Source organism: Columba livia, chromosome 13, assembly GCF_036013475.1.
Source record: "Columba livia isolate bColLiv1 breed racing homer chromosome 13, bColLiv1.pat.W.v2, whole genome shotgun sequence".
In the NCBI taxonomy this organism is placed as follows: domain Eukaryota; kingdom Metazoa; phylum Chordata; class Aves; order Columbiformes; family Columbidae; genus Columba; species Columba livia.
The window spans coordinates 15,278,495-15,299,616 of NC_088614.1; the positions used below are offsets into that span (position 1 = coordinate 15,278,495).

A 21,122-nucleotide genomic window follows, 5' to 3' on the forward strand; every position below is an offset into this window, starting at 1 on the left:
CAGTGACAGCTCTTTTTTTAAAAAGAGCTTTCTTTTTTTACATCTAGAATGACAAAGAGATGGAAGAAGAAAGGATCGAGAAAACAAGTCTCATCTTTGCCAAACAGACAATAACCACAAGCATGTCTTCCTATCATACTAATTTTCATATTTTACCATACACCTTTTAAAAAACTTTAAGCAACTGGAAGAAAGGCCAGAAAACAAAACTCGAAGTATGTAAACACATATATAATCAATAACTTCAAACATCAAAAACAACCCCCCACAGCAACAGTATCCTTTCTCCCTTTTGAAACTCATCAGAACACTTGGCCATTCTTCATGTTGTAAACACCTTGTGAAATAACCTTCATTAACCTACAAGTCTGAGTTGTATTCTCATTTTCTTGTTGCTTCCCTAGTGCTTTGTCTCCCTATCATCTTCACGATTCTCTCCGTTTTTGCCTCTTGCACTCCTCAGCTCCTTATTCTTAAAAACCATATTCCCATTTGCCTCTCTGCACCTGCTTTGTCATGATCATTATTTTCCCCTGTCCTGTGTTAACATCCTCCCCTCATTTCCTCGTGTTGCTCCTTCACTGCTGACACTTCCCTGACTTGAAGTCAGGGCTGCAGTTTCCAGCTGCACTTGGCTTGGAATCTACTTAATGAGTGACTCTGTTGAGGATACAGAAGAAGATTCAGCTGCACAGGGTATTTTTAAAGTGTCTGATGTACGACAGTAGCTATTCACATTTCATTAAACCACTATTCCAGGTAATTTAGGAAAGAAAAGGTGCCTACTGAAACTGTTCCAGTCAAAAGATCCCCTTTCTGTCTGGAGATTTCACACATTGAAAAAACAGAATCACCAAATTAATTTTCCCTGTTACTGGTCTAGCGTCGTTGGTAAATTGTTGATAACAGGTGGGATTTATGAAGAGGCGCAGTTACCTGGAAGTGACCTTTCTGGCAGGCCAGATGAAGAGGAACGGCGTGTTTTGCGTTCCTGGCACTGATGCGGGCTCCGTGCCTCAGCAAGAGCGAGACGAGCTCCGAGTGCCCGTGCAGCGCAGCCATGTGCAACGGCGTAAAACCATCTTGGTTTGAAACATTGACTCCAAGCCCGTTAGCAGAGATCCTTCCAAACTTCTGTTCAGCAAAACACACAATAAAACTCGATCGTTAAACACGCTGCCTTCTGTTGACCAAAAAAGAGCCAAATTCCTGCTAAGTATACACAAAACAGGTAGATGGAGATTACAAGAACTTCTGCTCCAGTGCCTCATTTGAGACCTTCAGGAAAAGAGTCAGTAAACCAGAGCAGCTTGGTAGTATTTTTCAACAGAAAAATGAGCTATTTTTTCCCTCTTTTCTTCCAACAGGATAGCTTCACATAGAGAAATTCCAGGCAAAGTATTCATGATATTAAAAACAGGCTAAAGCAGCACAGGATGAGACAGAAGTAGAACTCTACAGCTGTTAGGATGCTCTTACATATGGGGAGTGTTAATACTATGAGTTACTTTCATTTATACAGACATTTATCCTCTTGGAGACAGACACTACACACCTATTTACTGCTACATGGAGCTCGAGGTAATGAGGATAGAAACTAAAATTAATTTTATTCATGTGGAAATAACACTGGCCCAGAGAAGAGACTCCCATGAGGAGTCAAGATAAGGAACCTGCCTGGAACACACCTCACATAGCAGTGCAGAACATCCTTTTTCAATCCCTGCAAGCTGTGTAGGTGCCTACCATTTACAGCAGCAATCTTTCACTCTGCCTGTCTTCAATGAGCTTTTAAATGTGTGCCTACCTAATACAGGGGTTAAGATTAGTTAACAAATCCCTTCTGCTTTTCATTCAGGAGGCAAATTCCAGAGCAAATGCTTCTCCTTCCCCTGTTATCAATAAAACGTACTTAATGGCCTGAGGCTCTGGCATCTTTAGCACGTGATCTCAGTGCACAGGGTACACACGTTATCAGAGAATAAAGCACGGTGTGAATGTGAAGCATTTAAGGACAAGCAGCATACTCTCTGCCTGCACAAAGCAAACATCAGGTAGCAGTGAGGAATTCAGAAGAAGTTAAGCCATCTCACATTTCCTCTGTTAAGTGACGTGCATACTGCTACCTCAAAGTAGCCAATACACTGAAAATTTATACTTTGGTTTGTTTTGTGATGATTTATCCAGTTTTGTATACTTTCAGACACAGTAATACATTTTCCTCCTCAAAGGAAAGTAATTGGTTTTCTGTGTCCAAGAAGCTGGGATCATTCTTTATTTAGATTAAAAAGAAAAAAGTGTATCGTAAAGCCTGATTCTCTTCTACAGTTTGTGATACATAAAGGGAAAGGAAGCCTCTGCAGTTGAAAAGGAAGCCTTTGAAATTGTACTTAATCTCTGAACAGGTTTTAGATATAGCTTGTATGAAAGATGTCACACAATCTAAAAAATTCTTTATCAGCATCATATTGATTATAGTATTAGCAAGTATCCCTTGCTAAACTGAATACTAAGGAGACACTCTGTGACAGTTAGCAAAGTAAACTAAAAAAGAGAACGAGGAGGAACTGAGGCTTAGAAAAAGAGTTTTCCCATCTTTCAAAGTTGTCCAAACCTTAATAACAGCAGTTCACATATTCTAAAATCAAACTGCACATTTATTTCACTCTATTAAGATACTGAGCAAGTCTCTGAACACTGTACCTGTATCCAAAACTTCCTACGGTTCAACTAAAAAGAGAACAATTTCATGACATCAGATGAACTCTGTTATGATCTATACATATATGTTTTTTTAGACAGAGGTGTTGGGCAATATAAATGCTATTTCCCTAGAGCTAAAATTACGTTACCAGAACATAAGTTATTCCTTTTACAGAATGAATATTCCAACCTTTTGTGCTGGCCCACATTTTGAGCACTGGCATAATGGATGGCAGAATTCCGGTTTCGATATACTGACTGTGTCGTCCTCATCTTCTAAATCTTCTTCCATCCATTCCAAGAGATAACGTACCTGGAATAAAAAGCAAGTCCTCTTGTACAGAATCCAAAGGCTCCGTGTCCCAATGGATTTCCGTATGTAGACAAGTAAGGTTTTACAAACACAGACTTGTGAGTATCTTGGGGAGAGCACAGAGCTGCCTCCTGGCAACCGCTGCCCACAGGCCACATTAAAAAGTGTTGTTGACAAAGCAGCCAGAAAGTTCACCAAGTACAGCAGTCAAGTAAATGTTAATTGACCTTCTGCTGCCTAATCAAGACTTCAGTGTTCACCCATTCTCAAGGCCTCCAAATCCTTTCAGCTCAGATGATTTGTGAAAGCTCATATCAATGTGAATTTTGTTTCATCTTTTGCTTTAACAAATGTAAGTGACAAGTATAACATTTAACCGATATACACAACTATGCAGCGGCACTGACTTCTCTGATGTTTGCAATGTGCAAACATGGGGCTTACTGCATGTTAATTTTACACTAAATTCTATGCAACAAAGAAAAGCTGTTTAAGAAATACATTTTTACCTCGAAATTCATTAATCCACTGTAAACTAAAGACATGTTAGAATTAGCAGTGACTGTATTAAGTCTCCATTATTGCACCACCTGGCAATGTTAAGCCTGACGTCTATCTAGTGTATCATGGTCAATGAGACAAGTCTTTCAGAAACTCAAGGTCTCATCACACCAGGGACAATGTTATCGGTCACCTTTCTGTAGCTGTGTGAAAAGGGCCGAGATCACGGCACTCAGAAACCAAGACAGACACACACTGAAGCATCTCAGAAAATTGTCCATAATCTCCCTTTGCTAGTTACCTTGTCATCTAAAACCTTCTTTACATTGCAGAGTGACACACTTCCAGGAATATCTAGCAGAGCACCCCAGGAGCACTGTACCCTGTATGCCAGACTTTTCACTGCTCCACAGGATTTATTTTATACAAGAGATGTGTTTGTTTGTTTCGTTGATTGATTTTTTGGGGGTGGATTTGCACATACCCATTCCAGCAGAATAGTCAAGACCAGCCGGGTGGAAGGAATTTCAGAAGAGTGCCCAATCCACTGTTCTATGCTGAGACTATGTCAGTTCTTCCTTAATACTGTTGGCAGAAGTTTGACCAATCTCTTCCCCAATACTTTTAACACAAGAGGTTCTGTGACCTTCCGGGTCTGTTCTAGTGTTATCCCACTCTGATAATAGAAGGGGTTTTTTTATTTGCTTGGGGTTTTTTTTTTAAATCTAAGTATCTTTGTTGAAAGCTGAATGGTTCATCCATCACAAAGGGGCCGTGGTGTAGACCAGACCACCAAATCCAGTCACTGAGAATTATGTTAAGCAGCATCGACTACTTCTACACCACCCTTTACTGACTTAGAGCCACCTAAAGGCTTTGTTCAAAGCAATACACAATGGGCTAAAACAATTCTGAACAGCATCCACCCCGTATGGAGCTATCATCATCTTTACCAATTCAGCAACCACTAAATATGTCAGAATACACTTAGGGAACCTCTCTCAAAAAAGCTTCTGCATAACTCTGAAACGCATTTTAGGATAAAGCTTAGTATTTTCAATACAGATATTCCCTCCATACTGTCTAAAATACTTCTTTCTCACTACAGACATAGAAAATAAGGGGGCTAAATTTTATTTTCAAAATGTAGAATTAGTTGCCATTGAGTCAGCTGATTAAAACAACTCGTTGATTAACACCATTCTCTCCAATCTGAAGCATACTTAATTGTGAAGTCTGCAGGCGCCACGATGATGACAAAGGTTGTTTTCTGGCTTCCTGAACGATCACAGCATAGTACTTTTTGTTTCAAATCTTCTAGTTTCATAGCACTTTTTTTCAGTGCTTCCTCTTGCAAAGCTCAATTGGCTGTCACAGCAGGAATCTACAAGAGCACTAATGACCCTACTGCTGCTGCTGTTCCTATGGAGACAGAACTCGGGCTGTCAGAACAAGATAAAGTGTTTTTAAATAACCGTGGTTTTCTATTAGATAAGCAAGTTGTAACTTCTGCCATCCAACTGGACAATTCTCTTTATAATGAACAGTTCTACAGGAACTTGAGTAATGTGGCAAGTAAAGCCACAAAAATCGGGTGATTCTGTCACCTGAATGCACAGATTAGATTTCTATATGCTTTTTGTCATTGACATGTGTTGAGCAGTGCTAATTTTTCATCAAAGTATAGCACTATATTTAATTTTCTTCAAATGTTTTCATGATGCAGTTTAGATTTTAACATAGTATATGAAAAGTTAATTGTAATACATTCAGGTTTACTACTTGCCAGGAAGATGGTAAATATCACCATCGTATGTATTGTTGCTTCTTAAAATGACTTAAGGGCTGACCTGGTAATAATTACTAAGATTAAGTTATACTGTAAAGTAGGATAACAGTATTTACTTAACAAATGAGCTGTTCTTTCCTCTATCAGTTAATAAATTGTTTCTATCATCTAACTGGAATAAAACGTGAAAGAATCAACATCAGCATGGTATGTATATTGTGATGCACATCATCTATCTTATTCTGACTGTGTGATGCTTCATTAGCATCTGTAACTCCTGAACATGTTTTTCAGAACACGTGTCCAGCAGAGAAACCCTGCATTCCCACATGGGTTCACGATCTTGTTCTGTGAACCACCAAACAATTAAGACATGTACAGCCTTAGACATCTTTCCAAAGACAAAACTTCTAAAGATTTCTGTGTCCTCTTCCAATTTTCCAGTAGAATGACACTGAAAGCACCTTATTGTTCACATTTTCAGGAATAAAGGGAAATAGTAACTTCATGTCAAGTCAGGTGGTGAGTATCATCAATTACAGTACATCAACTCTGAAACTGGTGTCATTATAGACATGAGCTATCTATTTGAAGGGAAATCCAAATTACAGAAAAGTAGTATGTCCATAGGATAACTTCTCTGTACTGACTGGCATCACCCAAGTTTCCTCTCTGTATGAAATATCAATAGAAAACTATCACAACAATATGCAAGAGCCCATTTTTAATTTATAGTACCTATGCACAATTATTACATGCAGTAAACACACAATAAAGAGTAGACAATATTCAAAGCATTAGAGAACCTGGCCATTTAGGAATCAAAAAGCATTTGTGGATTTAAAAACACTGTATTACCAGAATGCCAAGTCAAAAACCCACAAAGCATAAACCCCCCCATTCCGTTTCCAGAACGGGTGCACAGCATGGCCACTCGAGCACAGGCTTCAATTCACGTATGAGAAACGATATCACGTACTTGTGTGACGCAGGAACAAGCAACCGGGAATAATAACACGTTCTATTGGATTTGCTGTCAAAAACCAGGCTTACCTGAAAACTCATCTATTTTGCCTTTTTATTGTTGCTGTTTTGTGCTGCCTGCATATCCAGTCCAATATTGTGACATCAGTACATTATCTTTTTACAGTTCTGCAACACACCATGATCTTTATCTAACAACGGCATTTGACGGTTCAGCTTGAGCACCTGCAAACAAATAAATTGCTCCTTCCCACAATATTTCTTTTCAACGTGCCTGCCCTGTATGTTGTTCTTCCCAAGTTCTCTGCAGCTCCTAGAGGTGATTTCGCATACATTTTCACGTAATGGGCCTTCACAAAGGAATTATTCCATTTAAAGTAATTCCTTTAGTGCAAGGTGTCAGAGAAATGTCAAAATAATGGGCCTTTAGACACTGTGGATAAAATAATTTGGGGACATGGAGTGAATATTCTTTGCAGAAATTGAGCTGAATTTGTTTTTTGCTGAAGGAAAGTATTACCTCAAGCATTCTTCATTTAACATTATTTACAAATAACTTCATCAATTTGAATGAGGTGAATCAGAATTCAACCACATTCAACAGCCATGCTAAGACTCACCATTTCCAGATCTCCATCAGCAACTGCTCTTAGGAGTTTTTCCACCTATGTATGAAGAAAACAATTTATTTGCTTTGTTAGTATTGGTAGTAAGCTGTACACAGAAAATCCTGGGTTTTTTACTAACCTCCTAAGATCACATGGTAGAATTACTGCTGGCTCATTCCATATTTATTGATATAAAGCAAAAACCTTCTTCCTTTATGAAGTACAAAAGCTGTGCAAGGCCTGTGGCCATTTGATGACCTCTGACTTGCTTAGTTAAGCAGTATTACCTAAAGAGAGGACATGTAGTCCACACACAAACAAAGCCACGTACGCTTACATTAAGTTACGACGCCGCTTCAGCAGCAGCTGACCATGCATTTCTGTTGTGAACCTAACCTTAAAAACCCCTACTCGAGACAAATTTCTACTCTATAAACATAAGCATTGTTTGGACTCTTGCTGAGCTACTACAGGTGACCAGAAGCACCAAGGACGGTAAGTTTTGCAAGTTGCAGGTTTCATGGACTAACAGCTACAGTCACATTTTAATCTTTATCTGCAAATGACTACGTTGCTGATTGTGACAGCAGTGTTTGGGAAAGCAAACAAGGAAGCTTGAGACTAAAAGGCGGTTGTGTTTTACTGGTTTGGTGTCTTCAGGTTTTTAACAGAACAGGACACATCTACAGGTGAAAAATCAGACACCAGATTAAATCCCTCTATCCATTTTTATCTCTTTTTAGTTCTATTTTATTACTATTATTTTATCGCTACCTATCTAACACCACAGAAGGCTCACGGAAGTCAATGCAAGACACTCAAGGCAGGATTCCTCTTGTCTAACTTTGAATGTCTAGAAGTGAACTGTCTAAATCTAAGCCAGTCATTTAAACTCCCTCTCTGTTAACCACCAAACAGAACGCAGTCAACAAATGACACTCAAATGCAACTCGGGTCTAACCAAGCACGTTCAAAATTAATTTCTCTCCAGGGAAATTAACACATCTGAAGTTAGGTAAGCCAAATCCCAATCTCTACACATATACATCTAACATGGACTATATATAGAAGGGAGATCTGTGCCTATCAATTTCCTCATATCACATAGGATAATGTCACCGGAGAACATAAAGGTATTGATTTTCAGTAGCCAGTCTTATCACATATAAGATGCCTCACGGTAACTGCAAGCGACCCACATGCTCTGAGAATTTCTTTCCAGAACTTCCCTACAGTTTTAAGAGCTGCAGTTCACTCAGAGGCTCAGTTTTTCTGTTGCTGAACAGAAATTGAGCAAGGAGTTATCAGTTCCAACAGAGGAAGCTGTTTTACTCTCTCTTCTCTAAGTTGTAGACCAGTCAGATACAAGACATACACCATGACTGGCTCATTTAAGCGAAGAGTTTAATTCATCAGCAGTATTGATTAATAAACATTTAACTGCATCCACATGGTCTAAGCCTTAAAAGTCTGGAAAACTGATCCTACTATCTTCCCATTACTTCCAGAGGCGTCCCCTTCCCTGAGCTCGCTCAGGCCGGGCCATGGCCCCTGTGCTTCGGAACAACCAGAGCCGGGAGCACACGTGAAACTGGGCAAACAGCAACAGCCTAAAGCCGGATTACAGGAGAAGGTCAATCTAAGGTGTAAGCTGCTCGTAATCTTTTTCCCTGGTTTGAACTACAGTCTTAGCTCTTGGGTGTGATATATTTGTTCCTTCAAGGAAAAATAAATCCTCAATCTATGAGGTGAACTTTTACATTCAGGTAACTTTATGTTAAGACTTTACTTGGAGTGCTTGACCCTGTACAAACAAGGGGGCACACTCCTATGTTGAGGCTCTCATAGAATAACTGATGATGAAGCCTGAGGTAATACCTTCTAGTCAAACTGTACATCTTTGAGCAGTTTTAGAAAACAGAAACTTTGGGTAGGAGAATAATCTTCTAAAAATAGCAGAAAAAATAATTTGAATGGAGAGGTGATATGGAAACAAATACACTAAGGAAGTCAGTCTGGAAAAAATGGAGCAGCAGGACTGGGAAAAAAATAGAGAAGCATCAGAAGGAGTGATGATACCATAGTCTTAGGAGGGGATAAATGGCAAGTATGGATCTGAGGTCCCACTTGAAAAAAATCCAGAGGATGGCACCTTGGTTGGTATGGACAGAGCAAAATCAGCAAACGCATGTGCAAGATATTTACTATCAAGTGTGTGGTTCTTCATATGATAAGAAATTTATTTCCTGTGCCTATTTTGAAAGCTTGTCTTAACATTCTAGCTTGTTGTTTGCCAGCATGCCTGTACTAGGCTCTTTTCCCTGACAGATTTTGTAACCTAACAGTGGCATTTAACTCCTGGACAGGACAGCAAAGGCCTTGGGGCACTGATTACCATCATAACTTTGTAAACCTCAAATTATGTACTTAATTGAAATAAATCTGAACAACTACTTCAAACATGCTTTCAATTCTTCCCTAGAACTAACCAGCAGAGCAGCTGATACCATACAAAAATCAGGGTTTAGATACTAAGACAACAAGCACCTGAGGACAGGTAACTTTCCAAACCAGACAGAAGGTTATTCCTGAAGAAGCAGTTAAAGCAGTGTTGCAAAATATCACTCTTACAGCTTCCTTCACTTCGTTTATTGTCAAACTTATACCTCAGTCTTACCTCTTTATAACTGCTTTTTACTTCTTCTTGCCTAATTTCAGTTGATGCTGATGACAGGCTTGAGACAGACGACCCTCTGCTGAAGGTTTCTGCTGAGAGCTGAGGAGACCTAAGCGGTGACTTGAAGTTGGGGGGGGGGAGAAAAGTTACCTATCAGATTAAGCAGGATAAACATAGGCAAAAAAAGCTTAGCAACTTGCACTGGTTGTTACCTCGGAAGCGCACTGTCCTCTTTCAAACGCTAGATAGTTTAGTTCCATCAATGACAAAATCTGCATAAAAATATTAATGAAAACAACCAATGTAACTTCACTTAAAGAGGAATTTACTGACTGAGACACAACCTAATATTAGTAACAGGTTATGACTGAGCAGATTAAAAGCATGCATTTACAAGTTTATGTTCTATACCACAGGTTGTATTCATGCTGTTACATTCAAAACGTGACCATTAAAGGCAAACATACATCTTCATTTTCATAGTACCAGACCCCAAGCTCCTATTAGCAGGCAAGCACCTACACTGCTGTGAAATCGCATCAGACAGAAACCAGGCTGGAAGACAAAGAGGAATACCTTGGAATTCAATGCACACTGTAGGGAAGTCTCTTTCATGCGGTTTTGAATTTCTGGATTTGCCCCATTTTGCAAAAGCACTTCTATGATCCCTTGATAGCCCCACCGAGCAGCTATATGAAGAGGAGTATCTCCCTTTTCATTACCAATATCTAGCCTGCAGGAATGCACATCATAGTAGACTAAAGCTTTGACGCACTGGAAAGAAAAGGATAGTTATCAATAAATTCTAGTATTGTCTCTCAATTCATAAAACAAGCGCAATCCTAAAAAGCTGTTTCATTGCTGCTCATACAACCCATTGCCTAAAGGACAGGCTTTCACAATTCAGTGTCATTAAAGAGTTAAACAACCAACATTGCATAATATTGGTATCTTTAAAATGAATACATACTAAAAATTGCTACGAACTACTGAACAAAGTCCTCATTTACAGTGTTAAATAGCCTCCAAGTCTTTTTTTATTTACTTTTAAAAATATGTAAGTTTAGTACAAATTTGCATCACAGTTTAATTCCATTCCATCAGACCGCCCATTTAGTTTGTTACAAAACAATTACTTACATCCTCATGACCGTAAGTGCAGGCTAAATGAAGTGGAGTATTTCCATTATTGTCCTGAACATCAGCACTTGCCTTATAGTGCAACAAGAGAAGCTTAAAAGAAAAACGAAAGTAGACATTTAAGTAACTAAAAAATTAATGGACAAATAATTGTTATTCTGTGGATTCCTTTAGGTTTGTGGCATGATGAAGCACTTAATGAAAAACTAGCTCTGTCTCTCCTGTTTCAGACACTACCCTCTTGGCATTACAGAAATGGTTTTTCCCTACTTTAAGAATCAAATAAAAGCTGCTTCTTACATATTCAGAGCTGTCAGTGAAAAATGAATAACCTACTGCAGCAAACACTGCAATACACATACTACGTGATAGTTTATCCCATATTTAAGAGCTTATGTAAGTGAAGAATAGCTTTCAACAATGCTAATCAATGAATCTTGCATATACAAAATTCAAGTACACAATAATTAATGTAGTTAGAAAGTCCATCCTGAACACAATGTGAAGTCATTTCATTCATTCCATTGACTGCAATGGTTCTTAAGAGCAGAGATGTCAACAGGCTCTCCATTTGTACTGTGTATTAGAGATTTGTATTAATAAAATGGATTAATTATCAGGCACACACAGCTGTCAATTGCCTGGTTATTAGAAACGGCTGAAAACCTTGCAGTATAGGAAAAAATAAAATATCATGCAAACTACAATGATAAAAAAGCCACAATTCTGTCAGTGTACACAGTTCTGGTAAAAGCTTCTCAGAAGACCTAAATGACAGTACTAGCAGAACAGCTCAGTAAGAGTCCTGTATTTATCGTTTAGGTTAAGTATTTCTTTTTCTTTCTATTTAAGCCTTTTGGTGCTTACCGTAACATTCTGATATCCCTTCTGACAGGCAAGATGAAGCGGAGTTGAACCGTGGTAATCCGTAGCATTGACAACAGCTCCTTTGGCTACTAGTAAATCCACGAATGCTGCTTGCCCTTGGAAAATACACAGACATTAAAAGAAAGAAGTAAACTTTCCACGAGAACATTGCTAATTTTCAAATTCAAACACGAACTACAAACCAAGATACCCTGTGTACTGTGTTTCTATATACCGTATACTCACTTCCTTAGTATTTGGGGTTTTTTTTGTTACAGATTACTCAAGGTTAAAGCTCCATAAAAGAACCTCCAGCTGAAAGCAAGCTCCGCTTCTATCTTATGAGTAAGAAAATAATAGAAAATAAAGCCGTGTCACACAAAGCACTCTCCTACTAGGATTCAATAATTCAAAAAAGAAATTATTAAAAAAAAACCTCACTAAGAAAACTAATACCATCTTCTAATAAATGTAAGATCAGTGGCATAATGAACATTACAAGACAAGACAGAGGTCTACCATGCACAGCCAGGCGCAAGAGAGAGAAAAGATCCACTTCTCAATATGCCAGTTCTTTAAAACAAGACTAGTTTCTGATGACCCACCTTCAATTTTTTCACAGCTACTGTGGTAAACACTAAAGCAGGAGCAAACAGCCAGGAAACAAATACGCAATAACTTAGGCATAAGAAACTCAGCTTAAAAGAATATACAATAACTTCAGTCTGCACCAAGATATCAGTTTGCATAGCAAATAAGAACAACACAATGTAATGTAAAATTCACTCTTTAATGCAAAATTGGAAAACATGCTAACGTAAAAATAAGGAACATAAGGACAGTAAACACTGGTGAAAAACCACCACCACTCACCACAAATAGCAGCTATATGAAGTGGTGTGTATCCTCGGTCATCTCGGGAAAAGGGAGTGATAATGGAAGGATCATTCAGTTTCCTTTAAAACACAATGGTTTAAAAGCAGCTCAGTTACCTACGCAGCAGTGGTAAGGAGGAGAGAAAGGGAAAAACTGCCAAGGCTGACACAAAATGGATTCTGGAACTTTCCATCTTTTACCCTTTTCTCGTTGACAAATTATTCTATAGAGTTATACATTTTGCTAAGAGACACGGTTTTGTGCAAGATGTTCAAGTCAGGTTCAAGAGAAGAAACATTCCACACCACATTTGCCCAAGGACATGCAGCCTCCATCACAAAATTGGCTGGTTCCAAGGCATTCAGTATTCTCCCAATATTTTTTTGCTCCTTCAAAGCACAGAAACATACGCTCTCTACTACATCCCAAGGGTTACCAACTTACTCCATAACCAGAAGCAGCTTGCTTTCTAAAGCAAATCTTGGATGAGAACTTTTACGTAGCTTTTTATGTATTTGTGGAGATGAAAAGTGCTTACCCAGAAACTAGTTTCTCACATTTGTCGCAGTAACAGAGCGGGTGACACATTTTCTGTACAGTGTCCTTATCACTGTCACCTTGACTTAGTAATCGCTCCACTTCCTCCTGATTACCCGAAGCAATATGCTACAAAAAGCCACGAGAAGAGAATAAGAAACCAATTTAAAAGTCTCTTTTTAAGAAGAAATTAAAAAAACAAAAACACCTCCCCACACCACACACCCCCAAAAAAACAGAGTAATTTACTGAAGCACAAAAGAAAAGGAACTGATTATAAAAGATGTGTATTCAAGCATTAGAAAGCAGAAATGAACAATGTCACAGCACAAAACCCCATAATGGGCATTCAGTATTAAAAAGAATCTGTTCTTGGCTTACTTCACTTTCTATAAAAAATTAAAACAATTCCTATTGTTCTCTTTAGAGTCAGTCATGAAATTGAGCTCCCTCTGTTCAAAAACATTTCTTGAAATTACCAAGTCTCTAGCCATAGGCTGTGAACACATATAATTAGAAGTTCTGCTTTGTGCCCTTGTATAGGCAAAATTCTTTCAGAATGACAATATAAGATTAACACACAATATGAAGGAGCTGTCAGGTGATCACATTTAAATTATTTCAGAAACTCTGTCAATGTCAAGTCCTAAAAGCTGTGAGAGACAGCCAGATAATAATATCACATCTGTGCATTAAACAGGCAAGTCAACACCAGCAGCATTTAATCCTCATTTGCTTCCGTATTCCTTACAACATGTGCTGAAATCCATAAGATGATATTAACTTGGTAATGTTTTGGCACAGAAATGCACTAGATTCAAAACACTTTTAGCATCTACCGAAATACATTTCGCAGTACTAATGCAATTAACACTGCATTACATTTCAGAAAATTGCTGAAAGAAAGGGATATAGACTGCACTATGTAAGTACATACATATTCTGCCATAAAAGTTATTAACCTTAAATAAGCAGTCTATTGGAGTAGCAGACATCTGGGATAAGTTCATCCTTTGTCTTAAAAGCAGCTTGTCACACAGTCTCTCAGATTCCTGCAAATAAAATACATAGATCCATTATTTACATGCTCATTTACAGGCAAAAGTAAGGTACCTTAACAGTGGAATTTACTTTAAAAATATCGGACACTGTATTTTCCACTTACAAATCATCAGCTGCGCATAAAACCTAAATCAGTTTCACATTTAGGACTCTGAGACTTGAAGAACCACACACCTGCTGTTCAAAGACAGAACAAGTAGATGTTCACTAGAATATTCCTTTACTGTAATTCTCCATGAACTGACTGAGCCTTAATGAAATCATGGTTGTACTATCTAAAAAAGAATACATCAAAACTAGAAGACATTAAAACGACAGCAAGAGGTGCAATGCAGCTTTCTTATGAGGAGAAATTAGGATTCTTCACTCTGGAAAAGATTTCATTGTGCTACAGTGGGTCTATAAAAATCACAAAAAGTCCAAAGCAAACATGCAAAGAATGAATATTCGCTGCTCCTCGAAATGTAAGAACCAGGATGCCCAACAAAATCATCACACATTAGGTCTGGAGAGGGAGTAGGGAGAAGAGAGGGAAGAAAAGATGTTATTGTAGAACTCATTGCCACAGGGTGTTGCCAAAGCCAAGGAGCCATCAGACAAATTTGGTGAAGACACATCTACGGGCGACTATTAAAAAAGGTGACTCAGGTGCAACTCTGACTCTAAGACTCTGCTGAACTTTTTGTTACTTGCTGGTAAATAGAGGATTGTAACAGGTAAAGCATCACATTGAACATCACAGGAAATTAAACAACAACCTAAAGAAAACACTTTGTAAGAAAGCAGATGGAAACGCACACAGTTGATTCTGATCAACTGCTGCTACGGTTGGTATTATCATTTCTTCAGATGTTATTTTTGGATAGCGACCATCTCCCTAGAAAGGGAAGGACTCCCAACATCCATCAAACCGAAGACCATTGCATTTAAGACAGATGCCTACGTATCAGATGAACTTTGATGGTTTAGCATCTGGGCTGTAGCTTCTGCAATTAAGTCTGTAAAGACCAGATATGAATAAATAAAAAAAGTCCAACTCACTCTTAACATTAGTAAGTCATCATGAAGTTTAAAAACTTGGTGAACTACAAATAAACATGATCACTTGAACACTAAAATTAAAGGGTTCAGATTTTCTGGAAATTGGATCACTCCTTTCAAAACCAACACAGATGCCACTCATAAAGCTCTCTCAGAAAAACCCCATTGTAGAGCAAACAGTGTCATTAAAAACATGTTTGTGAAGTCTAGAGATAAAGATTTGGATCTGTACTCCACAGTAAGCTGTTTGTATCTAGATACATGAAGATTATATTAACCAATCTTTTCAAACTGAAGTACTCTAGCTAAAGATACGCATGCATATCTTTCCAGAATTACAAAGCACGTAACACCGGTCTCCTTGGATAGATTCTTTAGCATGACGAGTAATAACTTCCCTAAGAAATATTTGGTCAAAAATTTTACTAACTAGAAAAAACATGTTAAAGCTTTACTGCTGATACAAGTTTCTAATCAGAAGTTCTAATATGAATGCTCAGACAGCTTTATTCACTCACTACGAAAAATCTAAGTAACCACAAGCAAGACCTAGTGTAGTTCTGTACTGTTCCTTCTACAGTGTATTTTACAAGAAAAGTGTTCCCCAGGAAGAAAAATTATTTTAAACAGACACTTGAGGCAGCAATCAACATGCAGAGGTATTATATTAATCATTATATAAATCAGAAAAGTGTCCATCCCAGATGAAACTACGTATCTTCAAATGTGCAACACAGAATGGCAGAAGAATTGAGTATGGGTTGAAGTATATAAACACTTTTGGGCCTTTCAAATACAAAAGTCACTTGTACCAGCTTTATTTGCACTCCAGATATTTAAAAAAAAATAAATTGGTTTGGGAGGGACTCTTGGGTATTTTAAATCTATGTTGTCCAGAAAAATACTCCCTATAATAGAGAAATACAATATTAGTATCTGTAAGGGTGTATCTGTATAATGACCTGTCCAAGGTGACTTACAAAGATTACAACTGATGACTTAGGGAGATTATCTCCATTCCCTTTCCCCCTCCCCATACTTCATTACCCTCAGCTTCTCCCACCTGCCCTATCTCCAGCTTCATTGCCACCTGCAGCTCTTTCCATACAAGAACCAAACACCCATTCCCCAGTGGCTGGCTCCAACTCCTATAGGTACCTACTTCAACCCTCAGAACTAGAGGGTCTTATTACACATTAGTTGTGCATAGGAACATAACTAAGGTCCAACACTTGTTAACTGGACTCCTGATTAAATAAGGTTGACAACTTCCATAAAATGGAATTTCTCATGCTATCAGTGACCTGTTCCTCTCCTTCCCACATCAAAAAATGTCCCTCTAAGACCTGCATGACCTTGGGTGAAGGGATTTGGCAGGTGTCTCATGTGCAATTTTCCCACTGCCATAAGGGTGACGATATGCCCATTATCCCACAGGGTACATTAGTTTCTTGCTGAGTTTTCTTCATGTATTTAGCTTCGTTAGGGATTGAACAACAGTATTACTCAGCTGCCAGAAGCTCCATTTGAAGCCAGCTATAAAATTAAGTGTAGCCACATGAGGGGCTGTAATGAAGCCCCAGGGTACAGCAATGTTCCTGCTCACTTCAATCCCACGACCCCTTCCAGTGCCATCTGGAAAAGGAAATCATGGGGCATCAATGTGACAGCTGCTGTTGCTTTGAACAGAAAGATTATTTCCTTTTACCAGAAAAAAAATTCCCTTCACCAGAGAACAAAGGAAATAACTGATAAGTTCACAAACAGTAGTGCTACCCTACCAGAAATTCCTACTATGTTCCTCCAGCTTCTCACTACCTTCTTCCAATTCCTCTTCATTTTGTGCCACCTTCTCCCTTACCCTAGACTAAAGGGTGGTCAGTCTCACCCTTTCCTTTTCAGTTGTGTTAAAGGGCTAGACTTCATTGTCTTCAAGGTTCTGCTGTGTTCCCATCTCAGGCCTTCAAGCCACAATGACTCCTATGAAAGGCCATATAGATTAAATAAGTTCCTGCTGCACACCCTGTATGCACATCAAAGTGAGAAACGTAGAGGCTGGCACTCTAGGGCTTGCTCATATATTCCCTAACATTCTGCGGTGCAGACACCACCATAAGCAGTACAAGACCACCCTCAATTAGCCTTCTCAAATATGGAGTTCATTGTTCAAGACAGATACTATATTTCTTTGGGAGATATCTGAATATGAGTGACACTTAAGTTGTAATGCCCCTTGAAGGAAACCACAGTATAAAAGACCTGTTATCCTTAACTATATAAGGAAGGATAGGACCAGACATTTAATAGGAAACAGTTTTTATTCTGGAAATTTAAGAACAGGGGTTTTTTTCCAGCTTGCGAGCATTGTTGTGGAAGACAATTGTACTTTGTTTCCAGTTCTGCATGCAGCCTCCCAGCATTGCTGGTTGTCTATCAACTGTTTATGATAGCCAAGCAACTGCAGGAAGTTAAACTGTCTGGCAAGTTGTCTTCCTTTTAAACTAACATTTATTTGTAACATAATTCAATACAGCATTACAGACAAGAAATACCACAGCCTCTTAACACAAGTGTCTTTTTTTTCCTCTCAAGTGTACAAAAACTTACGCATGACAGGTTCGTGGAAAGATCATAGAGAAGAAAAAAAATGTCAAAACCACCAAAAGGCTAAAATGTTACTTTAAGTGCTTCTTTAAGATTGTGCCCCAGGTTGTCCCATCCCAAGCCCTGCACACTGAGCCATTATTCTGGCCCCTGCAATTAGATTCCAGTGCTTTGCAGTTGGGCAGACTGAGACACGTTGAATTCACTCTGGTTCCACGCTCACTCCTTTTGATTTCCACATCAGATCAGGAAAACCTAATTTTGCAACAGTAGAAAGTTTTATCGGAGCAATAAGACTGGCTTACTTTACTAAATAAGCTACAAAGTTCTTAAATCATAAAAGTGTCTGAAGTCACACCAATATCATCCTTGACTGGGCTGCAGGGATTTGACCTGACAGAAGGTCTAGCTGCCCAGAATGAAATAATTCATGCATCCACAAACTTCCTGCCAGGTTAGAGATCCCAAGAGCCAAATTTGACCTTCACACACCACCGTATCATAGTCCTGCACTCCCATCCAACTATCAGCTTGGTGCAACATAGTACTCTGCACTGCAAACACACTGAATTTTCAGACTACAAAGATTTAGTGAGTCATTAAGTCACAGTGCAATCTCCATTCTGCTAGCACAGCTAAGCTTTTTAAGATTATTAAAGAAAAATCTGTTTACGCTGTGTCTGTTCTCAAGTACTGCATTGCTTTCACAGCCATGACAGAACAAGTACAAGAGATATTAAGCTTACCGAAGACTCAGCTGCTCAAAACAGCACTGTCATTATTCTTCCAACCATATGAAGAGGCAGACTTGACATTTAGCTACGTGCTCAACGACTTTACAATGAACAAGTATTGCTACAGAATTAAGACTTCACTGTAATCATTTAGATCATTTTGGCATTTGCTGCAGGTAGTTACCCCAACTCCTTCAAGTGCAAAGAAAGAACTCTTACGTTTGTATCCTCTGCTTGGATTTACTCCCACAGTTGTACACAATACTACAAGCTTATCAAATACACATTTGACAGACTTTAAGAGTAGCTTACTGTTGATCTGTCAGAGAGGTTGCCTTGTCGTATGTATTCTATTGCAGCCTCAATTGAGGTTAGACAGTATCCCAATTCATCCTTCACTGAACTGCAAAGCCTGAAGTTCTTAATGTAACTCAAGTTGGCCATCCTGAAATTAAAAGATAAAGCCATGAACCACTAACAATAAGATGACATTAGCATGCACTATTTTAATACTGCAACTCATCTTAGGCAATCCAGGCAGACAATAGGGGTGTGTTAAGAAAGCTTCTAGTAAAACTACAGCTGTTCTGAGCTTTGTAGATGGATCAGAACTATCTTAACTATTCAATGAAAAGCTGGATGTAAAGAATATGAAGGACAGGGTAAGGACAGCAGAGGGAGATTGTTTCACATGTTTCAAACATGTTAATGCTTCAGGTACCTTAAGCACCAGTGAAATGTGATAGCTACAAATTAGAGAAAAATGCTAATCTCCAAGATACATGATACACCAACGTTAAAATTCAGTTCAGGCTCAAGTGCAAAGCTTAGATATAGTGATACTGATGAGAGAAACACAATGGCATAGTCTAGCAGCAAGCAATTAAGCATTCAATTCTGGTTTCTCTATATGAAATGGATCAAATATTTCAAACAGAAGCTGCACAAGATTTCACAGCTCCAGACACAGATGGGGAAGGACCAGTCTAAAGTCCATATTGAACATACAGATTTGGTATACATATGGCCTTCCCATTACAATTTTTTCCCTAGGCTGGGAATCAAAACAATAACATAGCACTTAAATTCCTGACAGGTCATTAATTCAGTCAAACCTGGAATATATCTTTGCTGTTTGTCCTACTAAAAATAGTTTCCTGCATTACATCAACCCCTCTTACACTTTAAGTTATTACTACATGTTCAGAAACATATGCCCTTACAGCAGCATTACGTATATTATACAACGAATCTCTGTACAGTTAAAGCATAGTTACATACCAGTTTGGGATTTCTGTTTTTACAAGCAAATACAGCAAAACAGAGAGAAGATCATCTGCACACATGGTTTCCATGTTAACTAAAAAAAGAATTTACATCTGATGTTAGCCATGTCATGGTTCATATCAAGAGTAATACCTATAAATGGAGCTCTGCTTCCTAAGACTAAAGGCCAGCTCTGCTAGTAGAGAATGCATTGAGTAACTAAGGCAGCCCTTCAAATTTTCTCAATCTCCCTCTAACATAGGCTGCCAGAAGCCAAAAAACAAATACAGTTTGTACTGTACAAATTGCAATATTTGACTAATATCCCCTCCTCCATATACAGAAAGAGCCAGAGCACTAGACTTCAGGACTTCCAAAATTCTTGAGGGCAAAAAACAGCCTCTAAGTTGACACACTCTTCCATAACCCAGGAGTCTTCCTAGGGAAAGGAAGAGATGAAGTAAGAAAAGCACAAGTTCATTGTGCTGCTCCATTTGCTTAGTGGAAGTGTCTTCTCTCTCCAGACTAAATAAAAGAAATACCAGGTTAAGAGGTCCATGCTGTCCTATCACAGAATCATTTCTGTAATCCATGGTAGGACTCTGAATGCAACACACAGAAGGTTTGCTTGTTATCCACCAACACAGCATTTTGCAAAAGGTGCATGTCAAGCATGTTGATTTCAAGATCATCAAGGAGCATGGACAAACAGACAGGAATGATCTAGCAGCAATCCTCAGTGTTTAAAATTGATCACCCTCAATTCTTCTGCAGGAGAACATCCCAGCACACACAAGCTTCTCACATGCACTAGCTAGCACATGTATAAGCTAATCAAGTACTCCACCTCCACCCTTGAGAAACACCGCTGAATTATCTATCTTGTCTCCATTTTGCTTTTAGATACCTGCAAGACAGACTCCAGTCTGTGTTCAACCCACAAGTTCTATTCAAACAGCTGTTTATATACTAAAGTGCTTTGTGTGTACTGGTTCAGGAAAAAGTTTAAAACTAAGTTATTAAATTCACTAATTACTGACCTCTTTGGCTAGGAGATTGCATAATAATTTGTACCACTTTCCGCAGACAAAGTAGCTTCTGTTGAGGGGAAGTACATTTGTTCAACTGACCCAGTTCTCGCTTTGCACGTGGTATATTAAAACTGAAATAATTTGAAAGAAATTATTAGCACACAGTTCCCGTGCAGGATGTCCAAAAACCAAGTTTTAACTTGTTCAGAGCTGAAATGGAGAACGTTATTAAAATATTTCCATCTCTGCTCCAAGCACACTTGCATTTCTCTACCCTGTAGATGGGAACTAAAATAATATAAAAGCAAAGGAGATAATGATCTCAAAAACTGCCATAAAACAACACTTGCAATGCTTTACTTTTCCATCTCGAAAGTACAAAGAAAAAA

At 38.5% G+C, this 21,122-nt stretch overlaps 1 protein-coding gene across 9 annotated transcripts in view; it reads right to left on the bottom strand.

The window, feature by feature from the left end:
- Nucleotides 1-21,122, bottom strand: part of ANKRD27 (ankyrin repeat domain 27) — a 54,419-nt gene that overhangs the window by 7,168 nt on the left and 26,129 nt on the right. For all 9 annotated transcript variants that reach the window (XM_065028375.1, XM_065028373.1, XM_065028370.1 and 6 more), the window contains exons 10-23: nucleotides 20,743-20,864; nucleotides 19,718-19,796; nucleotides 18,749-18,881; nucleotides 13,958-14,047; nucleotides 12,997-13,124; nucleotides 12,456-12,538; nucleotides 11,583-11,698; nucleotides 10,716-10,808; nucleotides 10,152-10,349; nucleotides 9,788-9,847; nucleotides 9,576-9,695; nucleotides 6,911-6,955; nucleotides 2,894-3,016; nucleotides 937-1,134 (exon numbers count right to left, since the gene is read on the bottom strand). In XM_065028375.1, coding sequence (XP_064884447.1) covers nucleotides 937-1,134; nucleotides 2,894-3,016; nucleotides 6,911-6,955; nucleotides 9,576-9,695; nucleotides 9,788-9,847; nucleotides 10,152-10,349; nucleotides 10,716-10,808; nucleotides 11,583-11,698; nucleotides 12,456-12,538; nucleotides 12,997-13,124; nucleotides 13,958-14,047; nucleotides 18,749-18,881; nucleotides 19,718-19,796; nucleotides 20,743-20,864 — 1,588 coding nt within the window. The remainder of the gene's footprint in view (nucleotides 1-936; nucleotides 1,135-2,893; nucleotides 3,017-6,910; nucleotides 6,956-9,575; nucleotides 9,696-9,787; nucleotides 9,848-10,151; nucleotides 10,350-10,715; nucleotides 10,809-11,582; nucleotides 11,699-12,455; nucleotides 12,539-12,996; nucleotides 13,125-13,957; nucleotides 14,048-18,748; nucleotides 18,882-19,717; nucleotides 19,797-20,742; nucleotides 20,865-21,122) is intronic.